This window comes from Molothrus ater, chromosome 6 (genome assembly GCF_012460135.2).
Source record: "Molothrus ater isolate BHLD 08-10-18 breed brown headed cowbird chromosome 6, BPBGC_Mater_1.1, whole genome shotgun sequence".
NCBI lineage: Eukaryota > Metazoa > Chordata > Aves > Passeriformes > Icteridae > Molothrus > Molothrus ater.
In genome coordinates, this window is record NC_050483.2 from 17,067,182 (window position 1) to 17,087,390 (window position 20,209).

The following is a 20,209-nucleotide window of genomic DNA, read 5'->3' on the forward strand; positions in this document are numbered from 1 at the left end:
TTCCATTCTGGCCAGCAGAAGGATGGCCCAAAACCAGCAAAAGCAACATTTCTCATCAGTTTAACATCTCGCTAAGCTGTTTCACCAGTGTGAAACAACATCTTGGAGCCCTGTTGAGTCAGGGAAGCCAAGACAATCTTCCAATGACCCCTGAATTCTTATTCCTTATGAAACAGCGAGCCCAAAAGACCATGCTTGGAACAGCCCATTTCCTGGACTACCTGGGAATTATACCCCTCTCTGATCCCGTACAGGGACAGAAAGAGGTGCTTACGAACATTCATTACTCCAACAACGGGGGAACATGTGAGAGCACAAAATGTAAAAGTACCTGGAGTTGGTGTGGTGGTGGTATATGTTGGTGTGGGCGTGGATGTGCTTGGAGTAGTTGAGGTGGGTGTTGGTGATACAGTAACAGTTGTCGTGCTCGGGGTGCTGATGCTGGTGGTGCTGCTGGGGGCCATTGTGGTGCTGGCAGTGGTGGTGAGAGTCTCCGGCGGCGAGGTAGGGGTTGTTGGTTGTGGTGTGGTGGACACTGTGCTTGGTGTGGATGGAGGTGTGCCTGTTAGAAACAGCAGGGACAGAGAAAACAGACAAAGGCACAAAGGCATCAGTGGGACTCAATGTCAACTCAACAGAAGCTGCACATCAGCCACAGACAGTGCCCACAGACATAGACAGGGCAGCCCACCCTTAGAACAACAAAGGACTCCAGAGCCAGCCCTCGTGTTCTGGCCATAGAAAGCAGAATCCTTGACATCCATCCAGGCCCTCCTCTCCTAGCTAGGAGACTGGGAATGGTGCTGGAAGGTGCTTCTTACAACATGAGAATGGCCTACCAATAGGTAAGAAATGAAGAATGGCCTACCAATAGGTAAGAAATGAAGAATGGCCTACCAATAGGGATGGAATACCTCCTGGGAAGACTGCTGAGTCAGGGAAGCAAAAACCGATTCCCCAGGATCCCTAAATAATTGTTCATTCTGAACCAGCCAGAACAAAAGGCTGGCCTTGGGAACATGACATTTCCTAGGATGTCCAGAAATTACACCCATCCCTGATCCCATCCAGAGCCACAAATGGAGCTACTCTCAGACCTCCAGTACTCCCAGTACAGTAGGTAAGGTCAGAAATGACAGAAGAAGCAGATAATTATTGGTTGGTTGTGCAGTTAGATGCAGAGGAATTTGGTGGGAATTACTACTGCTGGGAACATACTTCCAGGAGTTGAGACGGTTGTTGAAGATCCAGTAACCGTTGTTGTTGGTGTTGTTGTTGTGGTTGTGGTTGTGCTTGTGCTTGTGCTTGGAGGGCTGGTGGTGGTGGTGAGAGTCTCCGGCGGCGAGGTAGGGGTTGTTGGTTGTGGTGTGCTTGGTGTGGATGGAGGTGTGCCTGTTAGAAACAGCAGGGACAGAGAAAACAGACAAAGGCACAAAGGCATCAGTGGGACTCAATGTCAACTCAACAGAAGCTGCACATCAGCCACAGACAGTGCCCACAGACATAGACAGGGCAGCCCACCCTTAGAACAACAAAGGACTCCAGAGCCAGCCCTCGTGTTCTGGCCATAGAAAGCAGAATCCTTGACATCCATCCAGGCCCTCCTCTCCTAGCTAGGAGACTGGGAATGGTGCTGGAAGGTGCTTCTTACAACATGAGAATGGCCTACCAATAGGTAAGAAATGAAGAATGGCCTACCAATAGGGATGGAATACCTCCTGGGAAGACTGCTGAGTCAGGGAAGCAAAAACCGATTCCCCAGGATCCCTAAATAATTGTTCATTCTGAACCAGCCAGAACAAAAGGCTGGCCTTGGGAACATGACATTTCCTAGGATGTCCAGAAATTACACCCATCCCTGATCCCATCCAGAGCCACAAATGGAGCTACTCTCAGACCTCCAGTACTCCCAGTACAGTAGGTAAGGTCAGAAATGACAGAAGAAGCAGATAATTATTGGTTGGTTGTGCAGTTAGATGCAGAGGAATTTGGTGGGAATTACTACTGCTGGGAACATACTTCCAGGAGTTGAGACGGTTGTTGAAGATCCAGTAACCGTTGTTGTTGGTGTTGTTGTTGTGGTTGTGGTTGTGCTTGTGCTTGGAGGGCTGGTGGTGGTGGTGAGAGTCTCCGGCGGCGAGGTAGGGGTTGTTGATTGTGGTGTGCTTGGTGTGGATGGAGGTGTGCCTGTTAGAAACAGCAGGGACAGAGAAAACAGACAAAGGCACAAAGGCATCAGTGGGACTCAATGTCAACTCAACAGAAGCTGCACATCAGCCACAGACAGTGCCCACAGACATAGACAGGGCAGCCCACCCTTAGAACAACAAAGGACTCCAGAGCCAGCCCTCGTGTTCTGGCCATAGAAAGCAGAATCCTTGACATCCATCCAGGCCCTCCTCTCCTAGCTAGGAGACTGGGAATGGTGCTGGAAGGTGCTTCTTACAACATGAGAATGGCCTACCAATAGGTAAGAAATGAAGAATGGCCTACAACAAGCTTTCCATTACTTCAGAATCTGTACAAGATGAGGCACCAGGATGGAATACCTCCTGGGAACACTGCTGAGTCAGGGAAGCAAAAACCGATTCCCCAAGATCCCTAAATAATTGTTCATTCTGAACCAGCCAGAACAAAAGGCTGGCCTTGGGAACATGACATTTCCTAGGATGTCCAGAAATTACACCCATCCCTGATCCCATCCAGAGCCACAAATGGAGCTACTCTCAGACCTCCAGTACTCCCAGTACAGTAGGTAAGGTCAGAAATGACAGAAGAAGCAGATAATTATTGGTTGGTTGTGCAGTTAGATGCAGAGGAATTTGGTGGGAATTACTACTGCTGGGAACATACTTCCAGGAGTTGAGACGGTTGTTGAAGATCCAGTAACCGTTGTTGTTGGTGTTGTTGTTGTGGTTGTGGTTGTGGTTGTGCTTGGAGGGCTGGTGGTGGTGGTGAGAGTCTCCGGCGGCGAGGTAGGGGTTGTTGGTTGTGGTGTGCTTGGTGTGGATGGAGGTGTGCCTGTTAGAAACAGCAGGGACAGAGAAAACAGACAAAGGCACAAAGGCATCAGTGGGACTCAATGTCAACTCAACAGAAGCTGCACATCAGCCACAGACAGTGCCCACAGACATAGACAGGGCAGCCCACCCTTAGAACAAAGGACTCCAGAGCCAGCCCTCGTGTTCTGGCCATAGAAAGCAGAATCCTTGACATCCATCCAGGCTCTCCTCTCCTAGCTAGGAGACTGGGAATGGTGCTGGAAGGTGCTTCTTACAACATGAGAATGGCCTACCAATAGGTAAGAAATGAAGAGCCGTAATGCTTTCAAACTTGCTGGAGCTTTCTAGCTCTGCCTCATTACCTGAACAGCTCATTAAACACTGGAGCAAGACCTGAGATGGGAACATATGGTAAGGGGAAGGAAGCATGCACAGGAATATCTTGCTGCCCGTTTGTCATGTGATTTTCCAGTGTCAGCCTGATTAAGGGCTCCCCAGTGTACTAGTGGATCTGGTCAGCCAAAGACCACAGCTCACAGCAAAGCGTAGTATGCAGACTGAAACTGTTCCCAAAAGCCTGGCAGAAGAATCCTTCCTTCTTACACCTAGAGTAGCTGAACACCATTAACAGTAGAGGGTAAGGGAGGAGTAGAAAGGTGGGAAACTACACACAGCTGTGCCCAAACAGAGCCTGAAATGCAAGTGTCACAAGACCAAGTCCCACTCCACTTGCACTCCATGGGTCCAGTGACTACATTCTTGCCAGCTGAAGGATTAGGACCAACAGGGGTAAAAACAAGCTTTCCATTACTTCAGAATCTGTACAAGATGAGGCACCAGGATGGAATACCTCCTGGGAAGACTGCTGAGTCAGGGAAGCAAAAACCGATTCCCCAGGATCCCTAAATAATTGTTCATTCTGAACCAGCCAGAACAAAAGGCTGGCCTTGGGAACATGACATTTCCTAGGATGTCCAGAAATTACACCCATCCCTGATCCCATCCAGAGCCACAAATGGAGCTACTCTCAGACCTCCAGTACTCCCAGTACAGTAGGTAAGGTCAGAAATGACAGAAGAAGCAGATAATTATTGGTTGGTTGTGCAGTTAGATGCAGAGGAATTTGGTGGGAATTACTACTGCTGGGAACATACTTCCAGGAGTTGAGACGGTTGTTGAAGATCCAGTAACCGTTGTTGTTGGTGTTGTTGCTGTGGTTGAGGTTGTGCTTGTGCTTGGAGGGCTGGTGGTGGTGGTGAGAGTCTCCGGCGGCGAGGTAGGGGTTGTTGATTGTGGTGTGCTTGGTGTGGATGGAGGTGTGCCTGTTAGAAACAGCAGGGACAGAGAAAACAGACAAAGGTACAAAGGCATCAGTAGGACTCACTGTGAACTCAACAGAAGCTGCACATCAAGCAGCAGCCACAGAAATAGACAGGGCAGCCCACCCTTAGAACAACAAAGGTCCCCAGAGCCAGCCCTCCTGTTCTGGCCATAAAAAGCAGAATCCTTGACATCCATGCACACACAAGGTCACAGCCCTCCTCTCCTAGCAAGGAGACTGCAGATAGTGCTAGAAGGCAGTTCTCACAAAATCAGAGAGATCTACCTATGGGAAGAGAGGAGGACGAGTAATGCTTTTCATCTACTGGGGACTTTCCATCTCTACCTCATTACCTGAACACCTCACTAAACTCATGGAGTAAGAGCTGAGATGGGAATCTATGGTCAGGGAAGGACGTATGCACAGTAAAAAGAGGATCAAGTTCTCCACAGGAAAGGAGGACATAGAGACCTATATTCCTGCTTCTTCTGAAACAACCAGCCCAAGGGCCACCTTTGGGCAAAGGCCATTTCAGGGGATACAGAACAATTAGTTCAATCTCAGATCCCAGAGAGAGGCACAAATGGAGGTGCTCACAGACCTTCAGTTCCCCACAGCAAGGAAACACATGAGAGCACAGGTCAGAGAAGTACCTGGAGTTGAGTTGGTGGTGGTGGTGTATGTTGGTGTGGGCGTGGATATGCTTGAAGTAGTTGAAACCGGTGTTGTTGAGACAGGAGCAGTTGTTGTTGTTGTCTGTGAGGTGCTGCCACTAGTGGTGGTGCTGCTGGGGGGCATTGTGGTGGTGGTGGTGGTGGTGGTGGTGTGAGTCTCCACTGGTGTTGACGTTGGAGCGGTGGTTGATATTGGAGGGGACACACTGCTCGTTGTGGGGGAAGCTGTGGACGTTGTGGTGCTCGCGGTGCTTGGAATTGGAAGACACTCTGGTTTGTTGGGGGTGCAGCAGACACTGATCTCGTAGTTGAGGCAGACTGGCATTGGTATTATACCTCCTATCTGCTGATCTTTATTGTTACAGATGAGCCCTACGTTAACATTACATTCCACTTTCTGCCCTAAATCTGCAATGGAATAGCTAGGGAATTTCTCTGCTCGGCATGAAATATTCTCAACTTTTGCACACTCCCAGGAGGGGTATTTCTTGTAAATGTTCTCAAAGGTTTCGTAGTCACCACCATTCCTGTCAGAACCATCTGGGTAAGTCACATCGATCCAGTCTGTCCAGATGCACTCACACGCTGAGAGGAGACAACAAGGCAGACAGTCAGAAACAGACAGGGGAGAGACAACAATGCAGGGCACCAGCTCACACCCAGGTGGTGCTCTGGGCATCCCCTGCACTCAGTGGTGCCCCTCAGGCTGCTACTGCACTCAGCCAACACTGGCCATAAGAAAGCTCAGTGGTGTGGCCAGGCCTCCCTTCTTGGCCCTAAAAACCACTCCTGGCCCAAATCAGGACACAGGCACTCATGAGTTATGCGTGTGTGCCCCAGCTGTGGGGCACACTGCTTTGTATGGACTCTCATCTGCAAAAAACCACACACCTAAGGCCCATACAGGAGGCAGAGTGTGGGACTAAGCAGAGACTCCTGCCACTCTCTCAGCTTCTTGGCCCACGTACATCACCTCAATATCTCATGGAGAAACTAGCCACTGGGAAAGCAACTGACGACAGGGAGAGCAGGCACAGGACACATGCTGCTGACAAAGCCTCAGCTGCTTCCCAGTGCTTCCCAGCGCCTCCCAATAGCACACAGATTGCTGGAGACAAGCACCAACAGGTACGCTGGTAGAATCCAGCTGCCCAGAGCCTGTGTCTGTCAAAAGTGGCAATCTCAGCTCTGAAACCAATCCCCAAACTCTGCCAGCTAAAGCCGTGGAAGCACCCTACAGCCCAAACAGCTGGAAAGTAGCAGCAATGGCCACAGAAACAGAACAGGAGAGAAAGGCAACTAAGTCTGCACAGCTGTGCCCAAACAGAGCCTGAAATGCCACAAACTTTAGCCCCACTCCAACTGCACACCTTGGGTCCAGAGACTACATTCTGGACAGCTGAAGGACAAGGTCCAATAGCAGCAAAAGCAACATTCCCATCACTTCAGTATCTGTCTAATCTGGGCACAAGTATGAAATACCTCCTTGGAGCATTGTTGAGGCAGGGAAGACAAGACCTTCTCCCAAGGTCCCCTAAATCCTTGCTCCTTTCAAACGGCCAAAACAAGGGCCAGGTTTAGCCACAGGTTGCCCAGAAATTACACCCATCCCTGATCCCTTCCTGAGCCACATATGGAGGTGCTCATGGATCTTCCCTACTCCCATAGCAAGGCCAGAAACAACAACAGAGCCAGAGAATTATTTGTTGGTACTGTAGCTGGAGGCACAGGGCTTTTGGTGGGAATTATTTGGTTTTGGAACATACGTGCAGGAGTTTGGATGGTTGGTGTACCAGTTGTTGTTGTTGTTGTTGTTGTTGTTGTTGTTGTTGTCGTCGGCGCTCTGCTGGTGGTGGTGCTGGTGCTGGTGCTGGTAGGGGTGGTGGTCGTGGTGCTGCTGAGAGTCTGCAGGGACGTGGAAGTGGTTGTCCATTCCGATGTAGGGGATGCTGTGCTTGTTGTGCCTGTTGGAAACAGCAGGGACAGAGAAAACAGACAAAGGCACAAAGACGTCAGTGGGACTCAGTATGAACTGAACAGAATCCGTGCATGAGGCAGTTGCCACAGACCTAGACATGTCAGGCCACGCTTAGAACAACAAAGATCCCTAGCAGCAATCCTTCCTTTCTGGCCTCAAAGTGAAGAATCCTTTACATCCATGCACAGAAAGCATGATGGCCCTCCTTTCCTAGCTAGGAGATTCGAGATGCTGCTGGAAGCTGCTTCTCACCAAATCACAGAAGCCTACCAATAGGTAAGCGATGAGGAGGAGTAATGCCTTTTTATGTTGCTGTCACTTTCTACCTCTGCCTCACTTCCTGAGCACCTTGCAAACCCTTGCAGTAAGAGCTGTGTGGTGAATTCATTGTCAGAGATGGTAGAGTGAAGAGGAATAAGTTCCTGCCTGACTGTCATGAAATTTCCCTCTGGTGGAATGTCAGCCTGATGAAGGGCTTCCCAGAGTTCTAGCAGATGTCATCAGCAAAAGGCTACAGTTCACAGGAAGTGGCATTTTGTGGGTAGGTTTCCAAAAGTGTCCCAGTGTAATCCTTGCTTCTAAGATCTAGAACCATTGTCATCCACTTTTACTGACATGCCAAAGGAAGAGGAGCAAGGGAAGAAAGTCTGCCCAGCTGTTCCTAGAATGACAGTGTCGCAGGCTAAAGTCCCACTCCAATTGCCCTCCATGTGTGGGTCCAGTGACTACATTCTGGCCAGTTGAAGGACAAGGTCCAACAGCAGGAAAATCAAAAATTTCCATCAGTTCAGCATCTGTCTAAGCTGGGCACCAGCATTTTGAGTCAGAGAAGCCAAGACCTTCACCCTAGAACCCCTAAATCCTTGTTTTTCTTAACCAGCTGGCCAAAAGGCCAGCTTTGAGCGCAGGGCACAGGGCACTTGAGGGGATGAACAGAAATTCCTCCAATCTGCAGTCCCATGGAGACACACTAAAGGAGGGGCCAAGGCAACTTCATTTCTCCCATAGCAAAAGAACACATCAGAGAACAGTCCAGAGAAGTACCTGGAGTTGGTGTGGTGGTGGTGTATGTTGGTGTTGGTGAGGATGTGCTTGAAGTAGTTGAGGTGGGCATTGTTGATCCAGTAGTAGTGGTTGTTGTTGTCGGGGTGCTGGTGGTGGTGGTGAGAGTCTCCGGCGGCGAGGTAATGGTTGTTGATTGTGCTGTGCTTGGTGTGGATGGAGATGGGGCTGTTAAAAAGAACAGGGACAGAGAAAACAGACAAAGGTACAGAGGCATGAGTGGGACTCAATGTGAACTGAACAGAAGCTGTGCATGAGGCAGTTGCCACAGAGCCAGAGAGGTCAGCTCACCCTCAGCACTGCAAAGGTCCCTAGCACCAGCCCTCCCTTTCTGGCCCCAGAAAGGCATACTGCTGGAAAGTGTTTCTCACAAAATCAGCAAGACCATGTCAGCCTGAAGAATGAAGCCTGTGCAACCCCACCCAGATAATGCCTCTAGCAAGCAACAGGAGTTAGAAGCATGGCCTACTCTTTTCTCACACAACAAGTCCTTCTTGGAATATTGTCTCCAGCAGAAACTTAAAAGTCCAAACTCTCCTAAGACTTCCTTGCAGATCAACATTTTCTAGGATTGTGACCTGCCTTTAGTAGCCAACAGCCCTATATTTCTCCAAAGGCAAAGGTCATGGAGTATTTTTTGGTTAAATACCTGGAGTTGTTGAAGTTAATGGAGTGAGGACCGATGGTGTATACTCACATATTGTGGAATGGATGTCTATGGGCCTGGTGGTAGTTTCTGTTGAAGTCCTGGTTGTAGTGGTGCTGGGTATTGTTGTCTGGGTGGTGGTTGAAGTTGAAGGTATAGTAGGTGTAGTTGTATGCTCACAAGGAATTTCTTGCCACTCACAACAGTTTACTCTGATTTCATAATTATAGCAAAGTGGCCACATAGTTACATCTTGCTCATCATTTTTACAGATTAGCCCATATGTAACATTGCACTCTACTTTCTGACCAAGTTCTTCCAAGCTCACATCAGGTTTATCCTTAGCCCTGCATTCAATTTTTTCAGGAGCTGTACATATTTTGTTTCCATGTTTTCTTATTTCATCATATGTTTCGTAGTCACCACCACCTTCTTCAGGTTTACTAACATCAAACCACTCAGTCCAATCACAGATTAGGTCTGTGACTATGCATGGAGCTGCAAGAAAAGACAAAGGTTTCAGACTTTACAGATAACATCCTAAGAAGATCCATTTTTTATTTTCTTCCATTAAGGACTAGAGGACTGCATTGCAATTTGTAATCTTTCCAAATAAAAGAGTTCTAAAATTGGTTCTGTATTACAAGGTCTTTAAACTGGAAGTTTTGCATCAAGATAAAATCACCAAGCTGAAGCCTTTAAAGGTCCTTCTTCTCTGGAAGGACCTATATACTAACAGCACTTTTGAAATTACAAAAAAAAATTATTCATTTTTTGTTTAAAATATATTTTCTTCTGTACTGATTGCCTTTAATTTACTCTTCCTTTAAATATTCCTTTGACATTTTTAACAACATTGTTTTGTATTTATAACTTACTTGTAGTGACTGGACGGCTTGTAGTGGAAACTGAAATAGAACAAAAAGAGATTATCATTTCAAAAGAAATATAATAGTATTTTTTTTGCTGACACTCCTAACATTATTTCTACTATCCCATTAGGATATTGAAAAGCTAACATTTTTTTTTTTCAAAAATAGGAAGGCACCCTATACATTTATACTTAAAATTTCTTTCATGAGAAATAAATCAACTCAAAATGCTAAAAGTCTTTCTTAGTGTGGTGTGATAAAACAATCCATAAATATTGCTCTATCTATGTCAACTATAATTCCATATAATTGTACATTCTAGATTTAAAATATTTTCCTTAAAGGAAACAATTTTTAGATCACATCTGTATTGATGATTTACCTGTGGTGGTGGTGGTAAGAGTACTGTGAGGGGAGAAGGTTGAAATGGTTGTAGGCGAAGATGTTGGACAGGGATAGACTTCACCAGGAACTACAGAGCCATTTTCTGCACAAATGTATCTTATACATGTGTCACCGTCCTGTACAACTCCCACAGTAGCACCCTCTTCATAACTCGTTCCATTGATGACACAAGGACATCCTGCAAGAAAGAGCTTTACTGTGCAATTTTTCTACTACCATGTAAGAGGCAGAGGCAAAATACTTATGGACAAGATAGCATTTACATGAGTCATGCATGTTTTTCAGCTCCTGTTCCTGGAGCTTAGATCTACTATATTGTGCTAATTTATCTTTACATTTAAAGCAATGTTAGAACATATTTAATCAAGTCCTGAATAAAATGCCTGGTGGTACAGACTTAGAAAGTAGGTTTTAAAATGTTCTAAGAGAAATAATAATTGAAATTTACTGTCTGACAGTTTTATATTAATAACTACATGTTCAGAAAGTGCTAACTTGTAGTGAAATCCATTAGTTTGGATGTGGGATGTGGGGAGAAAGACCAAATGGGCATGAGAAAAGGGTTTAAGCAGAAGTATTAACAGCAAAGTTCAAAAAAAGTGCTGCCAAATTTTCTTTAGTCACAACTTTCACTAGCACTGGAAAGAATTATTCTAAATCAATACTAAGCCTTTGTAAAGTCAGACAGAGCAGTTCTGTGCATTTGCGTTTCTTTTTGTTTCCCGAAAAAACCAAATGTTATTTACCTGGGACTGGTTTACATTCTATGGATCCTGACGGGACACAGATACTAAAAGAAAAATTTTCAAAAATTAAAATGTTGCTGATGTTTTATTGCACCTATTAGCAGAATCAAGAGCACAGAAACACAGATATTTGTCACTTGATCTTCATTCACACTACTGCATATTTTTCTGGGTATATTTTGTAGTATTGCCTACCATTTTTCTTTCAAACTAAGTCACCACTTTCAGTTCAATTGCGAGTTGCAATACTGCAATAACAGTAGAACTGTTTTGCAAAGTGAACTTTCAGCTAGATCAGATTATTCTCTGGTCACCAAGTGGAGCCAGAGGTGTAAGTGCTGTCATTGCTAACACTAAGCATGAAGAGTTAGGACTCAACTATCTCTTTCAGGGCAAGAGTATTTCAGACTACAGTGATTTTGAAGTCCCAGTTTTAAGTGAGAATGCAAGGCAGAGTAGCCTCTCTTCCCAAAAAGTAGTGAGAATTGAAAGGTTGTTTTAGATGTTCATTGAGGTTTCATTATATAATTTATGACAGTTGACAGGTATAATTACTGAATTTGCTAATACATTTATTATAATAACACTACCAACCTAAAATATGGATTACTATGGGTTTGGAAAATTATGAAATGCAAGAATATATCAGCTCTTCAGCTGAAGTTGCATCTCTATTTGTTTGAGGCCCAGTAAAGTAAATTAAGGACTCTGCATACACTAATTATTTCCTGAATTACTGCAAGTAATTTTTATATACCATATTGTACAGTTGTCTTCTGTGGGTACTTGTTGTCCAGGGGTTACATGGGTTCCATCCTCGAGATAACATCCACATTGATCTTCAGTCACACATTGCTTTGTCTCTTCATTATAAATAGGCTTGTTGTTAGGGCATCTGGGGTAGCAACCTTTTGATGACAGGTAGAACAGAATAAGGGTGAAGAAAAAGTACAAAAAGTTACTTTTGTACCTTCTGAAGGTAAACTATTCTCACTGAATCAAGCATAGTGAAAGAAATCTAAAACTTCCCATTCAAATCAAGCTGTGGACAATTAGTCTTTCCAAAAGACTTCAACAGTTCTCATTGATAATACTGGTGTGAGGAGGATTAAGTAAGAAGTTTTTTTATGAAAACTAGTAAAGTTTCTTTTTCTTAGTTCAATACCTTGGAGAAACCCCTAATACATACTCATTTCTATGGGCAACTAGTAGTTTTTAGACAAAGAAACACCCCAATTTTTGTATAGATCACGATATCAATAATACTTTTGTGCGGAATATGGAAGCAGATTCACTAACAAACAGGTTTTCCACTACATTTCTTGGAACATTAGGCCTTGTTTATATGCCTAGAATACACCAGGTATCTCTACCTCAAGCAGATAATTTATCTGTGTTTTTCTTTACCCACAGGCAGTGATCCAAACTTTACTGCAAGGAATTAATTGACTGTCAATTGTCATTCAATTTTTCATGTAAATACACTTTAAAATATTATTCCGTTGTTATTACTATTATTATGATATTTCCTTCCTCCAAATAACCACTTATTAAGTCCAATTATTAATGACATGAAGTTCTCTTTTTACTGTACTGAAGTTCTAAATAGACTTTAAACTGAAGCACCATGTAATTAGCTGGTACTTAAAAGTCACTTTATACTGACAGACTGTACTTAAGATGTCCTAACAAAAATAGGTGTGCTCTAAATTTCTATTGAAATTAAGCAACAAAAATAATTCAGAAATATAATTGGATATATAATAATCTGCCTTCTGACACTTCCCAAATCTTATCCATCTAAGAATATAAGATAATTTATTTTAAAATACAGAGGCTTCTTGGGTTTTTAAAAAATATTTTGGTTGGGGATTTTAGTTGATTTTTTGGTAGGGTTTTTTGGTGTGTTTTTTGGGTTTTTTGTTTTTTGAGGGGTTTTTTTTTCTGTTTTGCTTTGTTTGGTTTTGTTCGGTTTGGTTTGTTCTGTTTCTCTTGAGTTTTCATTTGTTTGATTTTTTTCTTTCAATTTTTTTACTAGCAGTTCAAAGCAAAGTCAAATTCAAGGCATTTCTTGCAAATCCCTAAACTGGAGATAACTGCTTCCAGTACAGACCAAAAAGACTTTATGGCTAAAAATACAGCTTCTTTCTCCAGCTTCACCATGTAGTAAACCAGGAGATACTTGCTAAGTCTTTCACATTCTTGGATCATTGCAATCCTTTTAATGTGAAATTCCTGTTCCATTATCAACCACAAGGACTGCCACCTACTAATATCTCATCTGCAAAGGAAATAGAATCTCCAGTATGAATCCAATATAAAGCAGCATCAGTGTGTCTGCTATGAAAGATATTTTCCAGTGTAAAGGTAGGTGAATGTTGCAGACTAATCTAGTAAAGGCAAGATCTGATACATAAAAAATGATAAGGTTAAAAATACCCAACTATCAGTGACTTGCTTCTTTGTCATATCAAAGATTTTCCTGCTTTTAAAATACTTTTGCATGGGATTCAAAATAACCATGATGTAATAATAATGCATGTTTCAGGATATTATCCAAGCAGAGAACTAGTTTTGTGGCTGACAGCAATGTAACTATCACCCATTGATGTTAATAAATAATACATTACATTATAGGAAACATTTATGTAAGACTGGAGGCAAACTCAACATAGTAGATTTAGGAACATCTCATCAAGTTGACTGACTAGTCCATAATTATTAAAAGATATCTGAACAAAGTTATACAAAACACAATATAAAGTGGCAAGGAATTTATTACCTTCCAGTAATGGTACTGTAAAGTTGGTGCTGACATTATTGATCATCCTGCAGGTTGTGATATTACTGCCACAAGGCTCATAGTGCCAGTCACACTCATTGCGAGGATTGTAGTAGTCACAGAATATCGCTGATGAGAAAAGAGAGAAGCTGATTAAAAACAAGGTTAACAGAATGCACTTCTGAGCAGGCCTTTAAAGGTACAAGCTATATCAATCTACAAATTAAGCTGGCCAAATTTCTCTTGAGGTAAAAGACCTGGACTTTCTGCTACTCTCCTTAAATTTAAGATACATCAAAACACTGGTGCCCAAGACTGAAATTTTAAATATTCAGGCTATTGGGTAAAAATGCTTCAAATCATAAAGAAAAACTATTTTTAAAAATTAGTTTCATTTAAAATTAAAGGTATAGTTCTGACAGTATTTTTCTTCCGTAGCTACTAGCAAACTCCTAAATATTTTTCAATTTCATACAAAATAGTTCCATCTTGCTGCATCACACAGGCTGAAAGTCCAAGAGGAAGCATATGAGCCACTATGAATACAACTTAAATTCAGCTTAGATGACTAGAGACAGAGGAAGGAGTTTTTATTAACTTATATATCAGAGCTGAATTAAACTTGCAATTTTTGTTTCACTGGATTCTTACACTTAAAAGCTCCAATTAGTCCAAATTCTTAATCTGAATGATTTTTTTAAATTTAAAAATTATATATTTCCACTACTTAGAATCTCAAAATTTTGATTTGAGCACTTTTTGGGTAATATTAATTTAAATACTATTTTACATTAATTTGTGATGTACTGGTATGAGTACTAGCGCCACTAATGGATATAACACTGATTAGGTTCAGGGCTACAGCATGGGAGTGCTATATACTTTTTTCTAAAATCAAATTCTGAGTAATTTGAACAACTGGAAGAGAAGAGGAAGAGAAGAGAAGAGAAGAGAAGAGAAGAGAAGAGAAGAGAAGAGAAGAGAAGAGAAGAGAAGAGAAGAGAAGAGAAGAGAAGAGAAGAGAAGAGCTAAGCTGAACAGAAGACAGTTGAAATACACAAATTTACTAGCCTGTTTGTTCCCTGATATGCTGAGAAAAGGTTTCACCAAGTAGCCAGCATGACCTTGCAGTGACAATACTAATGATTTATTTGACAGGCTTTCTGACAGCAGCTAGAAAGATACAGTTGTGTTTATCTGTTACTCACGGCAGATATCAGGAGTTCTCCAGAAAACACAGGCCTCAGCCTTGATGCACTCTTGGGCATATGCTGCAACTGCAGAGCAGAAGCACTCGCAGTCCCCACCACTGTCACAGGAGCAGGCATCATGAACACAAGCCTCATAGTAAGGAAGTGGGTCCACCTGTCAGGGGAAGAAATGATGCTCCAGTTCATCTCCAAATTAGTTTTCAAACTAATATGTTTGAGAGCTCTTGTTATATGAGAATTGAGCTAGGAAGGAATGAGACTGTGTCTAAGAGTTACCAAATCACAAACGCTTACAGGCTTGAAGCTGCTCAATATGTTTTGGGGAATAATAGACTTAAAATAATATAGCTCCTTCATAAGTTGCTATGACTGAAAAAACAAAGAGTCCTTGGCAGTGCTCACATTTTCTAATAGATTTCCATTTTAGTGGTCCCAAAACCAAGCTGAATTGATCCCAGTGAAATCTTATCTTCCAGCAAGCTTTGCCAACCAAATGGTGAACAATGTCAGAAAGGCTGCATTCATAGCAAATATGAAGCATGCAATTTTGTGCCTATCAGTTTTTGGAGTTTATCCAATGCACATTTTAAAAAGCTTTTTTTTTATTTGAGACTGCAAGAGGAAAAACATAGACTGTTCCTCTTTCCATAGAAACCACATGGAAATATGTAACAAATTAATTAAATTAATAATTGTTTGTGACTTTTCCACTGTGAGTTAAGAACAAATTGTTGTTAATATTACCATGCATAAGGAAAGAGATGAGAAATAAAGAGGAGTGCTCTCTGTGCACTGTACTCTGGAAGCTGTCGGCTGTCACAGTGTTTGCTGTGACAATTTGGAGGCATAGTACCAGCAGCTGTCTCTCTAAACTATGTGATGTCAGTGGTGTCTAAAAAGATCCTTTTGTGGATTGAATACTACAAGAAGTAGTAGCCTCCTCAACAACCACCTTTCATGTTTAGTACGAATTTCCATCAGGAGATGGATCTGATGATTGTAAGGTCCTTCAGTACTTGTAATTCTGACTGTCTCTCAACAAGACATGGTGCAACACAGGCCTGTTCAGGATACATTTTTGAAGCTAACTTGCAGAGTAGTAGCAGTGAAACTGTGGTGATGAATATGGGTTTGTACAGCTGGGGCTGTCACCACCACTGACACAGTCCCATTGCCACAGAGACTCAGACTGCTTTGACTAAGGCCACATGAAAGTTCTGACACCTGTAGCTGTACTCAAGACTTAACTGAAGATCAATCTATTTAACCATCTCTTCATTTCTGATGGTCTTTTTGATTTTGCATTATCAGAAATGCTGTCCCATCACCTACTGTCTTCTACAAACCTTGGAGTGACAAATTTCGAAGACTTCACTCTGGATGATGCTGCATTCTTTCTCTGCCCAAGACTTCCGGTGTGGTTTCAGATCACAGGGCTTAATCTCTTGTGTGACATCTGGGCACATGGGAGATTGTTTCCAGGAATTTCCAAAATTCAGAGGATTATTGTCCTGCAGTCCACTCCTTGTTGTAAAATCATTGTTTGCCTTGTCATCAAAGTTGCCACACAGACCACACACTTTGCCCTGGAAAAGAAAATTGAGTTTTTAAGTATACCATGGAAATGAGAAACAGTCTCCAGCAAAGTAAGAGCAAAACATTGACATGAAAAACAACAAATAACTGTCTGTGTAAATAATGACTTTCTTCTTTACTGTCAAATCATTTGTGCAGAAAATAAATTTTTGTCTGTCCTCAGCAAATTATTCAGCTGCCATGTCTTCCCTCCTTGAAATAATTTATATCTAGTGTATTTCTATGTCTCTGTCTCCATATCCAACTTGAAACATTAAAGGATGCCCAAGCCTCTTACAGCTGAGAAGAATTATTTATTCTCCATTCTCAATTTATCATAACTCACCTATTAATATAAGCCTGAGATAATAAATTTCTGCTCAAAGCTGTTTTTATTAAAAGTTTCTAACATAATGATCACCATTTCTTCATTCATGGAAAAGAAATGACAGGGACCCATTTTTCTTGAAAGAAAATGTATCAATCTGCCCTCAATGGTGAATTTTTGGTGGTGTTATTTAAGGTCCACAAATCCCCTCAAGTAATAGTATGTCACTGTTTGTACAATGCCTCAATATTCTTCAATTCAGGATGCTGAATTTCAGGAACCAGAAGCATGGCCGTACATTGCATAGAGAGTTTGGTTTTAACACAGGGCTGAGATTACACATAGGTTTCCAAGCACATGTGCAGTCAGTCCACATCCCCTAAATTATTCTGGATGATGGCTATCAATACTCAGAAACTCAAGAGTATTGCCTGAGATGTTTATCTCTATTGGAATAACATCCTATGCATTCTGTGCAATGCATTGTGATATACTGCATTGTGATATACTGTAAGAAACCCCAGAAGCACTTCTGCAAGCTGTGACCATAACAATGCAAACTGACCGTTAGTGCACAGAGGATATAGGAATTAGACATAGTCAGAGTAAAAGAACATTTATGTTCTTTTATGTTTCCTTATCTATTCAGAATACTACTTCAGAAGAAGACAGACAGGCACTAACCTTGTAATCAGGGCTCAGCTTGATGAAAACAGTAGTCTTCTTGTCCCAGATCAGCATCACACCATTACTAGCCTCAATAACCAGGTACAGGCCGACTGTCCTGTTCCAATACTGCACATCATCACCAACATCTCGCTGAATTTCTTTGTACTCTTTGTTCTCCAATTTCAGTTCAGTTTTCTGAAAGATAAAAGAGAAGTATTGTAACACTAATTTCTATGATGAGACAAAATATTAGACACTTGTAACAATGCAACTCATTCTGAAACCAGTAGCTCAGACTCTGGGATGACTTCCAAGATGGCAGGGAGTGGTGAAGCACTTCTGTTTGAGAGAGTTTTCATCACCTGAGAACCTAGACCTTTACAGAATAATTTGATAGGGCCTCTAATGCTTGTTACATCTGCTTTTAGGGGCGTGACTTTAGAGCATTACATTTTTAGTAATACTTGATTACTGATATGTACTGACTGTCATCACTCACCCCTAGAAACATTTTGATAGCCTTTGAGCAGGTGACTCCTGTAGTTCCACAAGGGACATTCTCTGTGATGATACTGAATGAGCCGCTGGAATTTTTGTCACCGCAGAAGTCCTGTTGAAAAAGAAAAAAAAAAGAACATTAGAAAATTATGTAGAATATTTCATTGTAGTCCAATTTCATAAGAATTGCAATAATTTAAATCTTCACAGTGTATAAATAGTTACTGCTCCTTCAAATGTGAGGTCCTACACACACATGTTTTTACAGATGCATAGCCATATATGCATACTTCCATGCATACATATAAACAGTTAACACAGTCTCAGCCTGGGAAAAAGAGTAGGACAATAAAAAAAAAAGTAAGGAATATATCTTTAAATAAAAGTTTCAAGTTTCTAAGCTTAGAATTTGGATTTATTTCACAAATGATAATTAGCTCTCACTGTAACATAGTTATGTTACATGTAATTTATGATATCCATATTTGAAAAAAAGAAAAGCCACATTCACACAGATTGCCTGCACTTAAAATACACAATTTATCCTGGCAGAATGTGTGAATCCCTTCAGAACAACGATGACAGGCAATAAGGAATGACAAAACCAAAGAGGAAAATAGATTTTCAAGGCAATCAAATTCCTTTACAGCCCTCCTGATGAGCATTACCTGAGTAGCCACATATTCACAGCTCCCATCAAAGTCATAGAATTTCCCATCAAAAGTGTTATAATGGCCGCTTCCATATATCATACAAGTCCCATAGCACACGTCCTCAGTGCATTTCCAAACCCCTTTCTGGCAGGTGCTAGAAGAGAGCAGAGAAGTTGAATTTTCAGATCTCACCAAGAGTGTGCTGTTTGAAAAACTTCAGAACAAACCAAGCAACTACCTGATATAATGTGATAATATTCAAAACATCCAAGCCTCAACTTCAACTGATAAGCCTGTTTTTAAGCCTGTAACATGATCTTCACTCTGGTGAGCTACCATCTTTAGATTTGATAGCATTTATTTTTAAAAAATGAGTGAGTTTTCCCAACGAGAGATGCCTACTGAAAACAGAGGTAACTACCACCCCCATACTTCCAGCAGAATCTGTATTTACTGAGATAGCAATAAGTATTCCTGAAAATTAAGGATGATACTTGAAGCTTTTGCAGCTGCTGTAGCACATAAGCCTAGATATGACTATGAATATAGTGCATAGAATATATTCTAGAAGACACTATTCACTTATAACTCACCAGGTGTTGCAGTCCACTTTTATCTTGTCTCCAGAAGAATACCACTCATTGTTGTGAATGCATGGGCAATCTTTTTGCTCAACACAGCCCCCTCTGCCATCATCAAATAGACCTTCAGGGCACACACAGCCTGAGACACACTCTGTCTGGAACTAAGGAATATAAGGAGAAATGGTTACCTTATGACAAAGTGCTGCATCTTAATTCCACTTCTTCACACTTTAAAATCTGCATTTAGAACCACACAGTCTAATATTGATTAGTTTTATAAGGTTCTTTTTTTCTAGGTTTCTAATGCTTTTCTTGTCTTTTTGGACTGTCTAAGAACTCAAATTCTTTTTTGCTTGGAAATCATGACTCTAGTGAAGATACAGTAAAGAGAAGAGGAGAAACCATTGTGAAAATGGCAACAGATTATTATCATGGGGCGGGGGGGAAGTGTAGATTAAACCGAAGAGAAATAAACTGCACCATGTCATGTAAAGAATACAGAATAAAGAAAGCAAGATACAAAGAAAAGTTGAATACATACATGATCTGTTTGAGGAGTATGACAGCTAAGTTGTAGAGGTGTTTGCGAAGTCCACTTCGAGAATGCATTACAGTCAAAGTATACCTTGCTAGAAGAACATTCTTTTTCACCTGAAAGGTACAATGTTGGTTTAGATCAATCAAGGTAAAAGAAATGTTAGTGAAAGGTGGTAGTTTCTCAGACAGAAATCTCAGTCTATCCTTATGAAAAAAATAGACTTACTGAAGAGAAAACAAAGTGAAAATGTGTTACTGTTTTACATAAAGAGAAAAAAATATGCAAAACAAGTAAATGGAGAATTCAAAAAGGGAATTAGGTTTGGGTTGGGAGGTTGGCTATGTATTTATTCTAGTTTAGTTTATAGAATGTCACTTACTTCTCATTCTTAATTTCACTGAAGTGCACTGGATCTTTGCATTTCGGCAAACACTAGAAAAGTGAAGTAAGTAGAAATTTTAAAAAAAAGCAAGCTCAATATCTTCAATTTAAGTCTAAGGACTTGTTTATATAAATTTGAGAGTATTTATTAAAGATATCCTGCATAATTTCTACTGGAATTTCAAGGCCAATTCTATTGAATTACACTCATTAATTTTTTTGTTGGAGAAAAAGTGTAGCAAGATTTTAGGCATAATGCACAGAAAGGTTATGTTTTAAGAAAT

General features: G+C 41.5%; 1 protein-coding gene across 1 annotated transcript in view; it reads right to left on the reverse strand.

Moving 5' to 3' along the window:
- Positions 1–20,209, reverse strand: part of MUC2 (mucin 2, oligomeric mucus/gel-forming) — a 58,650-nt gene that overhangs the window by 24,683 nt on the left and 13,758 nt on the right. The window contains exons 17-38 of the mRNA XM_036384248.1: positions 19,924–19,976; positions 19,548–19,657; positions 19,016–19,167; positions 18,438–18,576; positions 17,771–17,881; positions 17,287–17,466; positions 16,046–16,285; positions 14,697–14,853; positions 13,489–13,617; positions 11,464–11,614; positions 10,707–10,750; positions 9,938–10,138; positions 9,562–9,591; positions 8,731–9,181; positions 8,020–8,205; positions 6,711–6,961; positions 4,962–5,582; positions 4,157–4,324; positions 2,854–3,021; positions 2,020–2,266; positions 1,202–1,392; positions 332–562 (exon numbers count right to left, since the gene is read on the reverse strand). Of these exons, the coding sequence (XP_036240141.1) occupies positions 332–562; positions 1,202–1,392; positions 2,020–2,266; positions 2,854–3,021; positions 4,157–4,324; positions 4,962–5,582; positions 6,711–6,961; positions 8,020–8,205; positions 8,731–9,181; positions 9,562–9,591; positions 9,938–10,138; positions 10,707–10,750; positions 11,464–11,614; positions 13,489–13,617; positions 14,697–14,853; positions 16,046–16,285; positions 17,287–17,466; positions 17,771–17,881; positions 18,438–18,576; positions 19,016–19,167; positions 19,548–19,657; positions 19,924–19,976 (4,211 nt within the window). The remainder of the gene's footprint in view (positions 1–331; positions 563–1,201; positions 1,393–2,019; positions 2,267–2,853; positions 3,022–4,156; positions 4,325–4,961; positions 5,583–6,710; positions 6,962–8,019; positions 8,206–8,730; positions 9,182–9,561; positions 9,592–9,937; positions 10,139–10,706; positions 10,751–11,463; positions 11,615–13,488; positions 13,618–14,696; positions 14,854–16,045; positions 16,286–17,286; positions 17,467–17,770; positions 17,882–18,437; positions 18,577–19,015; positions 19,168–19,547; positions 19,658–19,923; positions 19,977–20,209) is intronic.